Source organism: Vicia villosa, linkage group LG4 (assembly GCF_029867415.1).
Source record: "Vicia villosa cultivar HV-30 ecotype Madison, WI linkage group LG4, Vvil1.0, whole genome shotgun sequence".
Taxonomy (NCBI): domain Eukaryota; kingdom Viridiplantae; phylum Streptophyta; class Magnoliopsida; order Fabales; family Fabaceae; genus Vicia; species Vicia villosa.
In genome coordinates this window covers 194,925,490-194,937,293 of record NC_081183.1, presented here as the reverse complement: position 1 = coordinate 194,937,293, position 11,804 = coordinate 194,925,490, and the positions used below count along the sequence as shown (strand labels likewise).

The 11,804-nt window shown below is 34.4% G+C and overlaps 2 protein-coding genes across 2 annotated transcripts; one reads left to right on the top strand and one right to left on the bottom strand.

Annotated features, from left to right (window-relative positions):
• Positions 1-1,689: 1,689 nt before the first annotated feature.
• LOC131594202 (peptide-N4-(N-acetyl-beta-glucosaminyl)asparagine amidase A-like) lies at positions 1,690-3,641 on the bottom strand. Its single transcript, XM_058866288.1, has one exon. It carries the CDS (start codon positions 3,552-3,554, stop codon positions 1,746-1,748), a length of 1,809 nt encoding a protein of 602 aa, XP_058722271.1. The 5' UTR covers positions 3,555-3,641; the 3' UTR covers positions 1,690-1,745.
• Positions 3,642-8,922: 5,281 nt separating this feature from the next.
• Positions 8,923-9,837, top strand: LOC131598634 (uncharacterized). Its single transcript, XM_058871215.1, has one exon. It carries the CDS (start codon positions 8,923-8,925, stop codon positions 9,835-9,837), a length of 915 nt encoding a protein of 304 aa, XP_058727198.1.
• Positions 9,838-11,804: the final 1,967 nt, after the last annotated feature.

Sequence of the window (11,804 nt, the reverse complement as noted above, 5' to 3'; positions counted from 1 at the left end):
ATTTTATTCTTATAATGAATGAGTTGTGTTTTGGGCTTTGTATGTTAGATTTTAGCTATTTTAAATGTTGTCTCTTCAGTGTTCTACAGTGTGATAACTTTAGAACTTTACAGCAAAAGGGAGAAAGGAAGGTTTAAGGTAAAAGGGTTAGACAATACTTCTTGATACCTTGTGATTGAGTGATTCTTATATTGAGAGTTGTAGAGGTTGAGAAACACTTGGGTAAAAAATAAGGTTTGTTCTTGGAAACTCTGAAGGCGAAAGATATTTTCTTGTAACTTATCAGTAGCCTCTTACAGCTTTTCTAATTATAGTGAATTAGAGAGTTGCTATCTCCCTCAGAGTAGATCATTTGATCGAACTGGATAAACAAACCTTTCGTGTTTTCTCGCCTTATTATGTTATAATTTCTGCTTATTGGTTATTATTGCTGAAGGCCATTTATTTTGGTTGCTACTATTCTTTGCCTCACATAATAAATTATTGATGGAATTGAACATTGTTAATTTCCCAACTGTTTTCTTTTACTCTGAGTAAATTTGACTCATCCATGTCATTCATCGCACATCGACTGCTATTTTTCTTCTACTTATCTATGTTGATATGATTATTATCGATTTTGATGATGCTCGTTCCAAAACATTAAACAACAACTCCAAGATTCTTTTCATATGAAAGATATAGGGAATTTGCATTAATTTTAGGGCTTGAGGTTTGTTCTAATTCCAAGGGAAATTTTTTCTATCAACATAAATATACTGAAGGTTTGATTTCTTTGGTGGGTCTAACAATGGATACTCCTATTCAAGTTAATGTTAAATATCATTGTCATGAAGGTGGTCAATTGTCTCATCATTGATTATACTGGAAACTGGTATGTAGACTTAATTATTTGACAATTACTCACCCTGACATTTCCTTTGCAGTCCAGCAGGTGAGTCAATATATGCTCACTCCCCGCTATCTTCACCTAGTTGTGTTACGCCACATCATTTGCTACTTGAAAGGCACATCTACACGTGGCCTATATTTTCCTACTCGATAGCCTCTTACTTTGATTGGTTACTGTGATGTAGATTGGGCTGGTTGTCCCGACACACGAAGATCTCTTATCAGTTGGTGCATGTTTCTTGGTCCAATGATTTCTTGGAAAAGTATAAAGCAGTCCCATGTATCTTAGTCTTCAACAAAATCCGAGTATCGAACTATGTCTACGGATTGTTTTGAAATTACATGACTTTGTGGACTTTTGGTCGAGCTCGATTTTCCTCAACATACATCCACGCCACTCTTTGTTAACAATACTAGTGATATTCAAATTGCTATTAATCCAGTTTTTCATAAACACGCAAAGTATATTGAGGTGGATTGTCATTTAATTCGAGAAGCATTAAACAATCATATTATATCTCTTCCTCATGTCACGTCATAACTTCAACTTGCAGATATTTTTACTAAAGTTGTACCTCATCCTCAATATCAATTTCTCATCCGGAAATTGATACTTCTTAACTAGCCTCATCAATTTGATGGGATGTCAATAATAAGGAATATTTATTGTTGTAATTTTGTCCATACTACAATTTATATTAGTTGTTGAATATATATTAGAATATTTGTATATTAATGTCATTTAATATTTATGATTTATGTACTATATATATGAAGAGTATCATATCAGTCCCGAATTCGCAAAGCGATCTGAAAATAATTTTATTTGACACAAACAAAATCCATGACTAGAACTAGAAAGGAGAGTGACTCCTTTTGTTGCATGAATTTTTTACATTATCATATAAAATTGTGTAATTTGAGCTTCCAACGTTTCTAAAGTAGCAACCTTCATTGCTTTCATATCTATAATCTTGCTGTGTTTCTCCCACTCCACCAACAACCAAATTGTTTTCAACCACCATTTTACCCTTGCCATTCAACACATTTTTCAGAAAGCTCTTTGAAAATCCAGAATCCTCCCTCTTAGCCTTATTCACATCAAATCCTAATGTAACATTTGAAACAGCCACAAAATTGTCATTATCTTGGCCTAGTTGATCAGAATCCAAGTAAAGCGAAAATTTTCTGCTACTGTCATCGACTAAATCTAGACGCGACGATGGAAGTTTAACACGAACAGCATCGTTGAACAATATAGTTTGATTCACTGCTTGTTTGGCACCATTCTTGCTAAATACCATTGAACTATAGTAAGTAAAATCTTGAACAACACTAGTTGTGATATTACCATAAGACGATCTAATCCATCCACTAGACAAAATGGATTTCTTTGCACTAGTCAAGAACGTTCCGTTTAAACCATTAAAATCAGATACTATAGATTCAACCAAAGGTTTGTGAATGTAATTCGCCAGTTCTCCTTCCGTTCTAACGCTATTCGCGTCCAACCAAAGATGTAAATTTGCATCAATATACCAAACATTCAATGCATTAGTCACCTTGAATCCAATCAAATGATTCTTTCCATCTAGTATTTCGCCCAAAAAAGGCGTAATTTCGATATCATATGACGGAAGATCAAATGAACCAATGGCAGTAATTGGTCTCCATAAGAGAGGATTAACCCCTCCAGTGTAGATTACAGTAAAAGGCCAAACTGAACCCACAACTTTACCATCAAGAGTAACTAAAACCTCTCTAAAGGGTCCATTTCCGGGTGAATTAGTTATGTTATTTGCAGAAAGATATTCATTTGGTGGATTACTATACCAAAACTCATCTTTCTCATGAAATGAAACGTAAACCTCTAACACAGCCCTATATGCATTTTGTGGAACACTGAATTCCTTCAAACTAGTATCAGTTGAGTTTTGAATATTGAACCACAACCCATCATTGAGTTGGAGAGTTTTTGAAATGGGTAAGATCAAATCAGCATGAGAATTACTTCTAAATGCTAAAGGATTCAACTTTTTTTTCTCATCATGAGTGTTGACATGAAAAGGGTAAAAGTGAATAGTGATATCAACATGATAAACACCGGTGTAAATTTGGTCAACAACGTTTCTTAAAAAAACAGCTAGGGTTTGATTCTGTTGATGATGTTGATGATTGAATAACAAAGAATGATACCTTGTGATGTCTTTTTCAACTGTCCATACAATTCCAGTGGCTCTTGGTTCAGCAGTACAGCTTCTGAGTAACTCAACACCACCAAGCCAAACACCGAAAATGCGATCAAATTGTCTTCCTTCACATGTTGCTTTCCATTCAAGAACAATTTTGGAAACGTTTTTGGATGAACAATGAGAAGGAGGGGTGTAATTAGCAAAAACTGGGGGTTTTCCATATGTGTGAGCAAAATCGTGATGAAGAATATGGTATGAACAAGGTTTTGTTTTTGGGAGTTCAATAGGTTTTGCTACCTCAAAGTATTTGGTTGTTGGTTGTGGCGTATGAGAATCTTGTGAGATTGTGGATTGTGAAAGAAAGTCTGAATTTAGTTGTTTGATTTTGTATAAATTTGATGCAGAAACTGGATGGTGAAGAAAGGAGAGAAAGAAGAAGAGGAAGAGAAAGGTTAAGAAATTGTGATCCATTGGAGAAGAAAGTTATGGAATTTTTGGAAGTGAGGATAGAAAAATATAAGCAAGTTAGATGAAAAGTTCATGTATTTAGTTCAAAATTATAATAAGATACATCAAGCCAATGTTAATGGAAAAATCTTAAGAAAGGAATGTTAATATCATTTCTTTACTAACAATTATGAAATTTATGTATACACATTCTATCAATACTATCAAATAGATGAGACTAACATAAATATTATTGAGATATATTTAGTAAAAGATATTTTAGAAAAATAATTGTTACGATGTATTTTTACATATTTGTTTAGTTGTTTCCTAATTTTCAGATCTCTAAAGATATGATATTAGATGTACTGGTATTATAAATATGATTACCTGTGATTGATAACAAACAAACCAATTTACCAATTCTTCAAATATTTCATATTTTTAGATATTGTATTTTAAGAATAATAAATAATAAATAATTTTTATTTTAAGAATATTTTAATATTTAATTTGAATAATTTATCAACTTTCTTAAAATACTTTTAAAAAATTCATAAAATATAATTTATGAGTTCTCTAAAATCTAATCAAATAAGTAGAATTAAAAAAGAGTTAAAAGGTGTGCACTGACGGTGTAAAATGGTTTTACACTGTCATTCAATAGGGAGTTATGAATGTGCCATGTCATTAAAATATTTTTTAAATAAAAGAATATTTTAATTAGATGCATGGTGGTGATTGGTTGACAGTGTAAAAATATTTTACACTGTTAGTGCATGACCCATTTTCTCATTAAAAAATTATGTTGAAAAGAATTTTGAAATATTTAGTTATATATTTTTAATTCACTTTAATATTTCAGAATATTAAAAAATTAAAAATACATTAATAATTAGCATATACGAAAAATATTATCTTAATAATGTGAAACATTTCATTTCTTTTCCAGAGACTAACAATCGTTTATACTTTATACAATATTTCTTTCGTTTTAGAAATAAATAATTAAAAAAATATTAATATAGTTTGTTTATTTTAATCTATTATTAAATTTTTCTATATGTATCTTTAAATCTAATTACTATTTTATTGAATTATTATCATAAAATATTTTTTTATGTTTATTAAATAATATATGTATTTGGTCTATATTATAGACCAAATACATCAATTATTCAATAAATTTAAAATAAAATATTTGATTATAATATTGATAAAAATATTATTTAGATCATTTTGAATTATATGTATTTTCTATATATAATAAATGATTTTTAAAAATGAAACATTATATAAAAAGAATGTTATAACATTTTTTTTTACATTTTTTATTCAAAAATAAATTTAGCTTAGTTGTGTCTCAGACTCAAATCTCAAAACATATACATATATTATCTAAAGCACATAATCTTTCGAGATTCATAGAATGTTATATATAACACACACTCTCTCTTTCTCTCTCTCTATCTCTCTCTCTCTCTCTCTCTCTCTCTCTCTCTCTCTCTCTCTCTCTATATATATATATATATATATATATATATATATATATATATATATATATATATGTAAAATCTCATAAAGAGGTTCACATATCACTACTCGTCAAATAGATACTTAGAGATTACATGTAAAACAAGTCCTTACATAGACAATAAAAATTGAATCAACAAAATTTTTAAAAAAATGAGAAATACTTACCAAGTGAATCAATCTTCATGATCATAAGTTTCACCTCTTGAATATTGGAAAAATGGTTTCTAACATTATTCTCTTATAAAACAAACTTCGTATTTAATGTGCTAGATCGACTATACGGCCTAATAAGAACGACTAAATCCGAAGGTCTAATATAAATATTCACTTGTTCGAAGTTGGCGAACAAGTAGACCCTTGTTAAGGTGTCACACACAAGAGCCACATTCCAAGCTCACGTCACTTGTTGGAGTCGATCCAATGGTCGTTTGTGTTCCACGTCGCACTCCCCGAGAGAAGTTCTAATTGTCGCCTATATATTAGTGTTATTTTGCATCACACCAAAGTATGATTCATTCTATTCTTACAAGTTTCATCTCTCTGACCTCACTGACTTGGATTATATCCTTGCAGATACACCATTTCTTCATTTACCAGAGACGTTCACCGTCGTGTTGGAGAGTTTCCACGATAGCCTACATAAGTACATCATCAATCTCACATTCCACATTAGAATAGTGGCGTTGTGTGTGGTATTTCTTTCTTGATTATCACCAAATTCCATGTTGGATCCCTTTGGTTTTCTCTAATGCGCCTCTACAACCATTTATGTTAACTGATTCAATCACTTTGAATTTTTATGTTGCTTATATGCATGAAGCAACTCGGTTAGTCGTTCATTGCAACGTCCTTCCTGCAACCGACGCCACTACACCAGATCTCCTCTCCACTCATGAATAAAACCCCCCATTGGGATAGGCGGATGATTCTAGTGACCTCCCAAACTGTCTCTTCTCATCTCTTTGTAGGCCAGTCAGGGAACTTTCCAAATTTTCCTATCATTCCAACCTTTTCAAAAAAAAATACCATGTAATACATTCGCTCTCTCTCCATCATCAACGAGAAGCACTCCCAATTCCTCCTCATCTCCTCGATTATAGAGGGGTTTCCCGCCTAAAATAACCACTCAGGAAAGCCACAAAGAGACATGACGCAATATCGAAAACTAAATTCAAATAAGTGAATTCAAAGGACGAGAGATCCATTTTGGGGTTCATAAATATAGAAAAGGTGTGTGGTATCCCCAAAGACTTGTTTCTATTGATAATATTTGTAATGAGCGGCATCAAGAACAAATTAAAACTATGAGAAAGATTCAGTTTCTTGAACAAACATAAGAAAACCCTTCAACTTTATGAAAGAGAGAGAAGATGAAAGAAGAAGAAGAAAATCAGGATTGGTTATAACTATTTTACATTCACTTTCTCAATTAGAGTAAAAAAATTACAACTGAATAACAACAACCAGTGCTCTCTTAACAATCTATGAGAAACAGTCTATTTATACACTACTAAGTTAACTTAAGCAATTGGGTTAGACTGGACCAACTTGACATGCTTATAACTTAGCATATTTCGACAACTGCAAACATAAGAAAACCCTTCAATTTTATGAAAGACAGAGAAGATGAAAGAAGAAGAAGAAGAAAATCAGGATTGGTTATAACTATTTTACATTCACTTTCTCAATTAGAGTAAAAAAATTACAGTTGAATAACAACAACCAGTGCTCTCTTAACAATCTATGAGAAACAATCTATCTATGCACTACTAAGTTAACTTAAGCAATTGGGTTAGGCTGGACCAACTTGACATGCTTACAACTTAGCATATTTCGACAACTGCATGCTTGAACGAACTTTGACTATAACATGCAAAATTTTGACTTTTGTCGAACCATCCATTATCGAGACTAAAGTTTGATCCAATTACTACAAAAGTAATGGCCAAAATAGCCAATCACAAAGTGTTGAGGATCTTGTTCGACACGGAAAGCTAATATGACATCATGTACGCCGATTTTGTCAAAGTGTCAGGGTTGGAAATGTGGATATTATCGCCTTAGGTAAACATAAATCTTCCTGCCTTCAATGACTCTGTAACACACCCTTAGGGGAGCATAGAGTTGATGTTCACTCTTGGATAAGGAAGATATAAGATGATGGTAGACATTTAGTTCTTGGTGGTTTGATGATATTTTGTCATATTATAGTTTTATAACATTTTTTTAGAATTCTTGTAGTAGTATTTGATATGCAATTTGATTATTGAAAGATGATTTTAACAATATTTGAGACATTGTAGAAAGTTGACAATGGAGACAATAAAAGAATATTTTTGAAGCAAATAAAAGATAATTGGTTTTGCTCAATTCATGGCACGATTAGAAGGAATCGTGACGCAATTTGGTGTTCAATAAAGTGTTGTTATGTTGATTAATGAAGCGATCGCATTGTGATAGGAAGGTACCCTGGCACAATTTGGCGTGTTTTCAACCTATTATAAAGGAAAAAGTCAGTTATGAGAAAGGGTTGTGAATTTTATGGTTCTAAAGGCGGATGCAAGGTTAAAGAGGACACTTTTGTATGTTTCTACCTGATTGAATCCCATATTTCATATGTAATTCATGTATACACTACTACAAAATATGCATGTTGTAACATCTTATTATCTCGACCATATAATCAACTGAAGTAATAACTTTTATTTGTCAAATTATTAATTTCTAAATTAGATTGAAAGGTTATATGTTTAGTGAAAAGTTGGTGAAATAAGCATTTCATTTTCATTCTTTCTTTTCTTTTTCAACCTTTCAAAACACTCTAATCATATTCAAAGAAAGTATTCAGATAACCCCACCCTATGAGTAGGGGTGAAAATAGGCCAGACCGATAACATGGACCTACAGACTAGACTATATAGGCTCAGACCAGACCACACGTTATTTTTAAATAGAAAAGGCCTAGGCTTTTTATAAGCCTATTTAATTAAAAATGCTAGGTCTCAGGCCCTAAAAGAAGTCTTTTAAGCCTATCAGGCCAACCTATTTAAATAAATATGAATTTTTTTTTTATTATCATTATGTTATGTTTTATACTTTGAATTAAAATATATAAATAAAATTTGGTTATCTTTAAGTACTTGTGAAAATCAGATGAAAACATCTAATGAACATTGTTTTTATAAGTTCTCTTAAACAAATAGTCTCCTAGAACTTATGCTAAGAGGTAAGTTAAAATAAGTTGATGCAATAAATTTTTAGTCTCTTGATCTTTTAATTAGTTAGTCTATTTAAACATTATTTTAATTGCTTATATACAAATGTCTAAAACAAATAGACTTTTATATAGGCTAACAAGCTAAGCAGGCATTCGAATAAAGCATTTGACATACTTTCTTCAAATAAAGAATTCAGATACCCACACCCTATGACGGACCATCTGATGTGCTTTCACCATAAAAAACACTCAACGGATTAATTTCTCTTCTCTCTCACCTTCTAGGCTTTCTTTCCTTTAAAATGACATGTTATTTCTTTTCGATCGCAAACAGGTAACACATAAGACTCCACCCAGCGAGCAGTCATCCTAACGCTACAATGCGAATGTAACTTCGTCCACTCAAAAACACAAACAAACTAAAAATATTGAACCGAACTACGACGCTCTGATTCCTAAAAAAAAAAATTCGTATGCATCAGGTCGCAAATCCTAAACGAGTACAATCTTGTAAATATTTCCTTCTTTTCGCCGTATTTTCTTTCTCTCTCTAACCTAAAACCAAGTCAACTTTTATTCTAGTCCCAAGATCAGTTTAACTTTCTGAACCCGGTAACAGCACTGGTACTGAACCTCACCATGTATCATCAACAAACCAGACACGGAGATAATTCGTGGACAGAAGTCAAGCGGAGGAAGCGACAGTCAGGCGGTGGGAGGCATCAATGGGACACTAGCAATGGGGGGAGGAAGTTAGAGAAGAACAGAAAGCAGTTAACAACGTTTTTCTTCACGGAATTCCCAGATGGGTGTGATGCTAGAGAGATGTATACCATCTTCAAGGACTTTGGCGACATTGATGAAGTTTTTATTCCGATGAGAAAGGATAAACGCGGTAAATGGTACGGTTTCGTGAGATTCTTTAATATGGAGGAAGCGAGATTGATGGCAATAAAGTTAGATAACATCTTCATCGGATCAAGGAAAATTCATGCAAATCTTCCGAGATTCGATAGAGAGATAAGAGGGTCAAGGGAGCATGATGTGATGCATCATCGGAATAATCAGGGGCGGAGTGATGAAGATGTTAGACACAATACAAACACCAGGGGAGGAAAACTTGAGCATAAGGCGCGATGGAGTATTAGGGATACCAACAGGAAATCTTACGCTCAAATGGTGGAGGGGAAATATGTGGATGGGCAGCTGCAAGCTAGGAAAATCCCTTTTGTTCATATGGAGTATAATATGGAGGAAGCTGACATGAACCAGTTTCAAAAAGCTTTTGTTGGGGTGGTGGAGAATCCAGGTGCAACATACAACATACAAGAGTATTTCAATATGGAAGGTTATTTTGGAGTGAAGGTAACACCAATGGGGGCAAACTTGTGCTTACTTGAAGAAAGCGAGGAAGGTGAACTGAGTGCTTTGATAGAAGAGGCTTCAGACTGGATTAAGCAATGGTTTTTGGAAATCAGACCTTGGCGCCCTGAGGATGTCGACAATGAAAGGCTCACCTGGCTTAGAGTGTTTGGTCTCCCTTGTCATGCCTGACACCCAAAAGTTTTTGAGTTCATGTCAAAACCAGTTGGGGTTTACATATGTGCTGATGAAGACACAACTAAGCACAAGAACTTGGATGTTGCAAGAATTCTAATCAGGACTAAATACTGTCTGGTATTGAATGAAACCTACAACATTGCAATCAACGACAATGTTTTCTCGATCAAGGTGGTTGAAGATAGTCATGGGCCAATGCGTGTAGCTTTGAATCATAACAATACTATCCACGTACCCAGTGATGGTTCCGATGAAAGTTCTGACGAGGTTGGGAGTGGCTGGGAAAATCAATCGGCGGAGATGGAGTCCTTGAGATCTTTTGTCCAAGAGTCAGTGTTAGAATCCGTTGTACTGGAGAAGGAGAGACGTAAAGGGTTAGAGAAAACATTAAATGATGGTAATGATGTGGTGACGGCTCAGCAGGTGGAGGAAAAGATGTTTCAAAAGGCATTGGAAAGGGAAAAGTGGAAAGCTGACAAAATCAGTGAAGATCTTACAAACAAGACAAATTCAAATTGTAGTAGGCAAGTACAACTTAGTGAGTGGGATGTGGGCCATAGAATTCATGCGGGCCCAAGTGGAGAAAAGGCCTCCTCTGAAGACAATACGGCTTTTTGGGCCAAAAAAAAAATCTACTAAACCATCGACCCAAACATTGAAACACATACAGTCCTGTAGCTTTGACGGTGACCTCAGGAAGGACAAAATCCATCAACAAAAACACAAATACAGATGGGGTAATCATCGTCCGGAAGTATCTAACGCCAACGATTTTGAAATCTCTAAATCATTCTACTCCATTCTCCTTCGCCCAAAATCTGGGGGTTCTTCAGGGGTGGCAAATGCTTCACAATCTTCAGAAGGAACAACAATTTGCAGTAACACGCAGGTTGGTAGTGGCGGCTCAAAGAAAGGGAAGGTGGACGAGGTGGCAGATAAGGTGTGGCATGAGCTTACTCAATTGGGAATTTCTGGGGAGGAACGCGATGAAATATATGTTGAAGCTATTAGAGGATTTGAAGTGAGAGATGCAGAAAGGATGAAGGCAAGGAAGGAGAAATCAACAACGGTTAAATGAATATACTATCTTTCAATATCAGAGGGTGCGGCAGTGCTTTAAAGAGAAGGAAACTCAGAAGTATCATTGCTAAGGGCCAGCCAGATGTGATCTTCCTTCAGGAATCTAAAATCCATAACATGTCAGAAAAGTTTGCAGGTAGCCTTTGGGGCAATGAAGATGTTGAGTGGTCGGCAAAAGATGCTATCGGGGCTTCAGGTGGAATCATTATAATGTGGAAGAAAGGGTGTCTTATTCCCTTATTCAGCTTTAGAGTTGAGGGTGTGCTGGGAATTTGCGCTGAACATAAAGGTCAGTTGTTTTATTTCGCTAGTGTCTATTCAGCTTGTTCCATAGTTGGCAAGAGAAAGCTTTGGGCAGATTTGGTTGCGCTAAAAAACAATTTAGATCATGGCTGGTGGTGCGTGGGTGGGGATTTCAATTCCATCAGATGCAGAGGTGAAAGATTAGGTAGAAATTTGAACAGCAGAATTTCTGAGATGAACGAATTCAACGATTTTATAGATTTGTTGGGCCTGGTAGATGTTCCTTTGGTGGGGGTAGATATACTTGGTCTAACAAGGAGGGGAATGCAAAAAGCAGACTGGACAGATTCCTTCTTTCAGAAGGTTTAATTGATGAATGGAAAATTGTGGGTCAGAAGGTGGGTGACATGGACATCTCTGATCATTCTCCAATCTGGTTGATTGTAAATGACAAGAATTGGGGCCCTAAACCCTTTAGGGTTAACAACTGCTGGTTTGAGAATAAAGACTTCAAAAATTTTGTGGAAGAATCGTGGTTCGCACTGGATGTTGTAGGGAGACAAGATTATGTCCTGAAGGAGAAATTCAAATTGCTCAAGAATATCTTAAGAGTCTGGAACAAGGAGAATTTTGGGTGG

Excerpts from the sequence above, each read along its gene's own strand:
- LOC131594202 (XM_058866288.1), bottom strand. The coding sequence starts at position 3,554 with ATGGATCACAATTTCTTAACCTTTCTCTTCCTCTTCTTCTTTCTCTCC.
- LOC131598634 (XM_058871215.1), top strand. The coding sequence starts at position 8,923 with ATGTATCATCAACAAACCAGACACGGAGATAATTCGTGGACAGAAGTC.